General features: G+C 44.0%; 1 protein-coding gene across 1 annotated transcript; it reads left to right on the forward strand.

Moving 5' to 3' along the window:
- Nucleotides 1–2,004: 2,004 nt before the first annotated feature.
- Nucleotides 2,005–6,939, forward strand: LOC135829163 (uncharacterized). The gene is made up of 2 exons (XM_065341597.1): nucleotides 2,005–5,149; nucleotides 6,884–6,939. Exons 1-2 carry the CDS (start codon nucleotides 2,005–2,007, stop codon nucleotides 6,937–6,939), a joined length of 3,201 nt encoding a protein of 1,066 aa, XP_065197669.1.
- The last annotated feature ends 1,135 nt before the right edge of the window (nucleotides 6,940–8,074 follow it).

Raw genomic sequence — 8,074 nt, forward strand, 5'->3', positions numbered from 1 at the left:
AGGAGTATCAGGTTCAGAGTGGAAGTCATCATAGGAGAAATAGTCACTTGGAAAAGACGCAGCCATCGTTGTAGGTAATTGATTTCACAAATTCTATCAAACTTGTTGGATCTTACCATAAAACGTGTACAGTTTAGATAAAAATAATTGGTGATATGTGTGGAAAGAAAAAAAGATAGATAGACAAACATGAAAATGTACCACATAATCTGCCGTGGGACAGTTGGGTTTGGATACTCTCTCTCCAACATTCCACAGTTCCGTGACAATATTCTGGGGGTGAGTTTGGAACTCACGAAAGATGATCAGGAGCATGACACGATCAACATCCACATATATACCAATAATCCATTTTTATGTCATTGACAAAAGCAGAGCTTGACAAGATGGATAATGGAAATTTCAGACTTGTTTATGATGAAAAGATTGACGAGAGCATGGAAGATCACTGTGAAAATATGGGATTGTTGGTACATCTTTGTATCCATGAGAAATAAAAAAGTAGATAGATAGATAAAGATGAATGTTCATTGCCTGTCGTGTAAGAAAAAGCAACAGATGAGGGGAATACAAGGAGAAGTCACATCAACTGGTCAACCATATGTCAAGGGTAAATGCTCAGTATGTGGTCGATCATGTTCACAATTTATTAAGAAATCGGAAATCAGAGAAGTTTGGATTCCTGTCCGGTTTGTTCAAGGTTTAGGAGTAAAAAAAAGATAGATACGAAATGGACGGACGATCTGGCTGATGAGTTACACAAGCCCAAGCGTGTGAATTTCACAAGGAGACAAGTGACTGTAAGTGAGATTGATGAAATCTGGTCTCCCGATCTCGTGGACATGACAGCTTTTCGTAAATACAATGATGAAATCAAATTTCTGCTTACTGTCATTGATCTGTTCAGCCGATATGCTTGGGTTGTCCCGCTCGAATGCAAGAAAGGTGTTGACATCCAATCAGCATTTCGATTCCGGATCACCGATATTCTCCCGACCAGACCCACTACGTACTCTGTCAAGGACCTCGATGGTGAATCCGTTGACGGGTCGTTCTATGAACAAGAGCTCCAGAAAACTACTCAAGAAATCTACCGGATCGAGAAAGTGCTCCGAAAGGACAACAAGAAGAAACAAGCCCTTGTGAGGTGGAAAGGCTACTCGGCAAGATTCGACAGCTGGGTCCCGTTTGATCAACTCAGCTGGTTGTGAAAAAGCTCCGACTCGGAAACTGAAAAATATGTGAGCTCTGAAAAAGCTCCGACTCCGAAACTGAAAAATTATTATGTGAGCTCTGAAAAAGTCCCGACTCGGAAACTGAAAAATATGTGAGCTCTGAAAAAGCTCCGACTCGGAAACTGAAAAATTATTATGTGAGCTCTGAAAAAGTCCCGACTCGGAAACTGAAAAATATGTGAGCTCTGAAAAAGCTCCGACTCCGAAACTGAAAAATTATTATGTGAGCTCTGAAAAAGTCCCGACTCGGAAACTGAAAAATATGTGAGCTCTGAAAAAGTCCCGACTCGGAAACTGAAAAATATGTGAGCTCTGAAAAAGCTCAGACTCGGAAACTGAAAAACTCCGAGAAAGGTCAAATCTCACAGTGACGTCAGCTGATGATGACTGTGTCTCCAATCACAAGATCGTGGGTTCGAATCTAGGTTTGGACACCCCGTTCTTTTTTTCTTTCTTTCTAGGATGTAGATTAATGTACATTAGAGGGTAGTGATTATACAGTAATGCTATCACTGATCGAAAAAATCCTTGTGTAGTGTAAAGATGGAATTTGACCTGAGCAAACTCACTATCACCTATGATGGGAAGAAACTCAAGACTGAGAAACAACTCCAGTGGATTCACAAAAAATTAGAGCAAAGAAAGAATCGGGAACTTCTCAAGAAACGGATTCGGAAGAATCGGGAGAATCGGAAGAGGAAACCGATTGTCACACCACCGTTCACAGTCTCAAAGTCAGTACCCAAAGGGATTCTGAAATCGTTCATCTATGAACCGAAAGAGAATCATCCAGATCTGTATATTCTTTGATAGTATCAACATCCCACTGAGAACATTGATACAGAAAGAACTGGAAAATCTCAAGGGTGTGAAAGTCAGTCTGACATTACAAGTAGAAATGGAGAAAGGAGATGACATAACAACCACAGACACACCATACTTCAGGAGTGGACCAATGACAGTCACAACATCTCATGAGATTGATAACGGTATTCAAACGGCACACACACAAATTCATACAAATATCGATAAGTGGATACAGAATGGATCAAACTGGCACATCAATCACATCACCAGATTTAATGTTGATGTAGCAGCATATCAGCCAATGAGAGGTAAATCCTACATTGATTTACCGAACGAGCTCAAGAAAAAGAAGGCAATCATCAATGTCAAGAATAAGGATGATAAATGTCTGATGTGGGCACTGCTCTCAGCTCTGTATCCAGCAAAGAAAAGTAGTGACAGGGTAACTCAGTATACAGACTATAGCAACAAACTTGATCTGTTCGGAATCGATTTTCCAACACCACTGAGTCAGATTTCCAAAGTCGAGAAGCAAAACAACCTAGCTATCAATGTCTTTGGGTATGAGGATAACGTGATCTATCCACTACTGCTGACAAAGAAAAGAGGTGAGGAAGTGATCAATCTTCTACTATACCAAAAAGAAGATCAGAATCACTACTGTTGGATCAAAGATTTCAGCAGATTGTGCTACGATCAGTCAAAGCATAAAGCCAGGAAATTCTTCTGTACAAGATGTCTCCAACCACACAACACAGAGAAATCCCTGAGCAATCATCAGGAGTATTGTGATAATGTCACTGGATTATCAGCACACATGGTACTACCAGAACCAGACGAAGATGGAAATCCACCAACACTGAAGTTCATTAATCATCACAAAATGCTACAATGTTCCTATGTCATCTATGCTGACACTGAGGCACTGATCAAGAAAATTGAGGGAGTGAAAAGCCAACAAACCAGCCGGGATTCACAACATGTTCCTTGTGGTTTTGGTTATGTCGTGGTACGTTCTGACGGAGTGATGACAAGTCAGTGTTTCTACCGGGGTGCTGATGCCATGGATGTATTCTTTGATAAACTCAAAGATGAGGAGAAGAAAATCCAATCAGCACTCAATAATCCAGCACCGATGGATCTCACTAAGGAACAAGAAGAATTGTTCAGAGAGACAGAAGACTGTTGGATTTGTAGAAAGAAACTTGGTGAGGACAGAGTCCGTGATCACGACCACATCACTGGTGATTTCCGCGGTGCCGCACACAATGACTGTAACATCAAACTCAGAATTTATCCATACAAGCAGCACATCCCTGTGGTTTTTCACAACCTGAAAGGCTATGACAGTCATCATCTCATCGGAGCAATCGGAAAGACAGATGTTGAGACCGTCACATACACGGATAAGGACGGTGTGTGTAAGAGTAAAACTGTGGGTGAGATATCAGTCATTCCCAACAACATGGAGAAATTCATCTCATTCACATGGAGACAGTTCCGGTTCATCGACAGCTGCGAGTTTCTCAATGCGTCACTCGATAGACTTGTGAAAACGACACCAGATGAGTCATTCACTCACACCAAGACGTTGCCAAACCATCAGCTGTTGATGAGGAAAGGAGTATACCCCTATGAGTACATGAACAGCTTCTCCAGGTTCGATGAGACTCAGCTACCAGCACAGAGTAAGTTCTATTCTTCACTGTCTGATGAGGGGGTGAGTGACGATGACTACAAACATGCTGAGACAATGTGGATGAAATTCGACTGTCAGACTCTTGGTGATTATCACGACTTGTATCTCAAGACCGACGTGTTTCTCTTGGCTGACATCTTTGAGAATTTCAGAGTAGAAGCTGTCAGAACGTATCAGCTGGATCCAGCAAATTACTACACTCTGCCTGGATTTGCCTGGGATGCTCTGTTGATGTACTCAGGTGTGTCCTTGGAATTACTAACAGACTATGATCAGCACTTGTTTGTAGAATCAGGAATGAGAGGCGGTGTGTCGATGGTCTCACAACGATATGCTGCTGCTAATAATCACTATCAGGAGAAATTTGATGCTGATCAGCCATCGTCATTTATCCAGTATCTCGATGCCAACAATCTCTATGGTTGGGCAATGTCACAACATCTCCCAGTGTCTGATTTTCGGTGGGAGAAACCATCAGAGAAACTCCTGAACAAGATACTGAATACTCAAGATGATTCCTCACCGGGGTATATCGTCGAGTGTGATCTGGAATATCCACACGAACTTCATGAGAAGCACAACGATTATCCAGTTGCTCCGGAACGTCTTTCCGTCAATGAGGACATGCTATCTCCATACCAGCAGGAGCTTGTTGATAAGCTCAATTCTTCCGGAGTAGATGCTCTCAAACTTGTACCAAACTTGAGGGACAAGACAAAGTACGTTCTCCATTACCGAAACTTGAAACTCTACACTCAGCTCGGACTACGTTGTGTCAAAATTCATCGTGCTCTGAAATTTACTCAGACACCGTGGATGAGAAACTACATCGAGAAGAATACAGACCTCCGGAAGAAGGCAAAGGATGATTTCTCTAAGGACTTCTGTAAACTGATGAACAATGCGGTGTTTGGGAAAACTATGGAGAACGTTCGGAGGAGAGTCAACATAAAATTGTTGAGAAGTCGTGAGGAGAAAAAAATCAAACAGCTTGTTGCCAAACCAACGTACAACCGCCATGTGATCTTCAACGATGACCTGGTCGGGGTACAAAGTAACAGGACAAAGGTCGTCCTCAACAAGCCCATATATGTTGGGATGTCGATTTTGGATCTCTCAAAGACACTCATGTATGACTTTTACTACAATCACCTGAAAGTGATGTATGGCTCTGATGTGAGACTCTTGTACACCGATACAGACAGCTTGGTTCTTCATTTCTTTACTGATGATCTGTTTGATGACATGAGTGAGTTTCTTGAGAAGTATGATACAAGCAATTATGATCAATCACATCCGTTATATTCCGAGAAAAACAAGAAAGTTGTTGGTCTGTTCAAAGATGAACTCGGTGGGAAACTGATCACTGAGTTTGTAGGACTTCGTTCCAAGATGTACAGTTACTCTGGTGAGGAAAGTGGAAAAAGAGCAAAGGGGGTGAAAAAAGCAGTGCTCAAGAAAACTATCACACATGATGATTTCCGAAATTGTCTCTTGGATCAATCCGTGTTCCATCGAGAAATGACAACACTCCGGAGTCATAGTCACGTTATTTTCGGAGAAACGGTTAAAGGGGAAGTTAAGGCAAAAATTAAAATTTCACCAGTTGTAGTCTTCGGGGTGCTGAGTCGAATGGTCGTGGTCCGAGAAAGCTGAGACGCTCCCTTCCTACTTGAATCCCAATCGAACTCGCGCACTTCCACCGAAACTGGGTGACTGCGCCCTACTAGATGGGGATTTGTATGCAAAATGTCACTAAAAGCGCCATTTCGTTCTTATAAAAGCACAGCTGACCGCGATTGGCCCATATGTTGTAGTCTTTTGGACGCTGAGTCGACTGGTCTTGGTCCGAAAAGGCTGCGATGCAGCGTTCGCCCCTAATTCCCAATCGAACATGGTTGAACAAGCGGTCACGTGCTCCTGCGTACACCAGTCACCTGGTCACCGTGCCTTCAGGGTACAACTTACAGCCTGTTTTGACCTTTTTTGGGTGCAGTCCTGTCACTCGAGTTGAACCTTGTTGTGAAAGTTGTCGCCTGCTGGCGTGGTGACCAGGTGATTTTGGCACCCAGGAGCACGTGACTGCTTCTTCAACCATGTTCGATTGGGAATAAATGAGGAACGCTGCATCGCAGCCTTTTCGGACCAAAACCAGTCGACTCAGCGTCCAAAAGACTACAACATATGGGCCAATCGCGGTCATCCGTGCTTTTATAAGAACGAAATGGCGCTTTTAGTGACATTTTGCATACAAATCCCCATCTAGTAGGGCGCAGTCACCCAGTTTCGGTGGAAGTGCGCGAGTTCGATTGGGATTCAAGTAGGAAGGGATCGTCTCAGCTTCCTCGGACCAAGACCATTCGACTCAGCACCCCGAAGACTACAACTGGTGAAATTTTAATTTTTGCCTTAACTTCCCCTTTAATAAGATAGCCTTATCACCATTGGACACAAAAGGATACATCATAGAAGATGGATGTAGCACGTTAGCGTTCGGACACCATGAAATACCAAGATATCTGGCTGAGGAGGGGTTTGATAGTAGCATTTCATTCATGAGTTATGCTCCGGATATGATGAAGCAGTTCGTCCAGTGATCATGAGAAAGAAAAAAAAGGAAAAAAAAGGAAAAAGAAAGAAAGACATTTTTTTACTTTTTCTTACACATTCGATTTTCTATAATCCTCCCATATAGCATCAAGTCTTTGTTGTGACGTTTTACACTTTGGGATGAATGGTTTGATCTTGATCACATCATCTTCATCATCAATGAGTTTCGAAAGTAAGTTAGGAATGGATTTTTTCTTTGACTTTTTGACTTTTTTCTCTTTATTTGCTACTACCTTGATCCGCTGAATTTCATCAACAAGATTGTTGAATGGGGTTTTGCTAAGATATTTTGGTAAACCAACCTTGTTCAGGGTTATCTCCAACCTTGTTTCGATTCCTGTTCTGGTTTTGGATTTGTCTATTTCTTCGAAGAAAGATGTGGTATCATACAGATCATTTTTCTTCATCTCATACACCTCAAGATCCTCTGGAGTTACTTCATTTTCCAAAATCATCAATTCTATATCTGTAGGAAACCATTCCTGGTTTCTATAGTCAATGTAGTCCGCTATCATCTTATCTTTCCTGGTAGAGTGTTCATCATCTATCCCTGTATCCATCACTTCTTCTTCTTTGTTTGTGGAGTAGTCAACTGCCAAGCCTCTTATACGGGCAAAATAAACACAATTACGAGTGCAACCTCAACAGCACCGGCAGAAAAACGAGCAAAAAATGGCTGTGAAGACAGTCGAGAGAGCAAAAAATTAATGGCTGTGAAAACAGTCGAGAGAGCAAAAAAAGGCTGAGAGCAAAAATGGCTGTGAAAACAGTCTAGTACGGAGCCTCGGGAGGGAGCTTTAACCGATGCTGCTCATGGCAACCGCAAATCGGGCCGAGTCATTTGCATCTGTGGGCACGCGGTGCCGATGGCCTCGCAGACTGGCAACAGCCGCACGGATGAGGGCAAAGCTGAGCTTACATCGGATGTAGGACATTGTGGCAGCGTACGGCTCCTGCTTCTTATCGGCGAGCATCGATGCCAGCCGAGCATAGAGTGCTGTCGCAACTTTGCCATACCCTCCAGTGCAGGACAAGACAACTGGTGAGAAGGAGGCGTGCTCGACGTTGGTGATCCGTTCCTCGTAGCGGCGACGCTTCTCCTGCTCATGTCGCTTGTACACAGCGGGCAAGGCAAACTTGGCGTTGGTGGGGGCGTGGGGGTTGAAAACCCGGACATCAAAGTACGAACGCTCGTACCGACCTCCCCAGACTCCACTGGCACCGATGTCTAGGCGGGCGTTGTCTTCAGTTGAAGCTGACCGTAGCGTCATCCTCTCACCTGTCAGCGGCTCTAGCAGCGGTTCCACCACAACTTGGTGCGCAACTTCCTTCATGATGGATGCTGTGAGGTCGCGTACCTCGTTGTGGCGGAGGCTAGGGTAGCCGCCGGTTGAGCAGGAGAGAGCATGGGCCACGGTGAATGATTTACCACAGCTGCAAGCAGAGGGCAAACGCTTCAGAAGCCAGCCATATCGCAATGAAACCGCATCGTGAAATGCGCCCTTCGATAGCGTGAAGCCAAACATCTTCAGTGGTTTGCATGTCAGCCACGACGAGGCACCCTTCTCCGCCGCCAGCTCCCTGGACCGCTTTAAGTCCGAAGCGATGCTCTCTTCCACAGCGACTAGGGTCTCCTTCTCCCTTACGGAGTGGATCCTGCGCACCTTCGCCTTCTCTGCCTTCATGGTGTGGTGAACATCACCTAGGTCCGTGTTTTGCACGA

Source organism: Sycon ciliatum, chromosome 1, assembly GCF_964019385.1.
Source record: "Sycon ciliatum chromosome 1, ocSycCili1.1, whole genome shotgun sequence".
NCBI classification, from domain to species: Eukaryota; Metazoa; Porifera; class Calcarea; order Leucosolenida; family Sycettidae; genus Sycon; species Sycon ciliatum.

Bases quoted from the DNA above. Each gene is read 5' to 3' on its own strand.
- LOC135829163 (XM_065341597.1), top strand. From the start codon at position 2,005: ATGAACCGAAAGAGAATCATCCAGATCTGTATATTCTTTGATAGTATC. The intron at 5,150-6,883 runs GTGAGGAAAGTG...CTTTCCTGGTAG, and splicing joins CAAGATGTACAGTTACTCTG to AGTGTTCATCATCTATCCCT.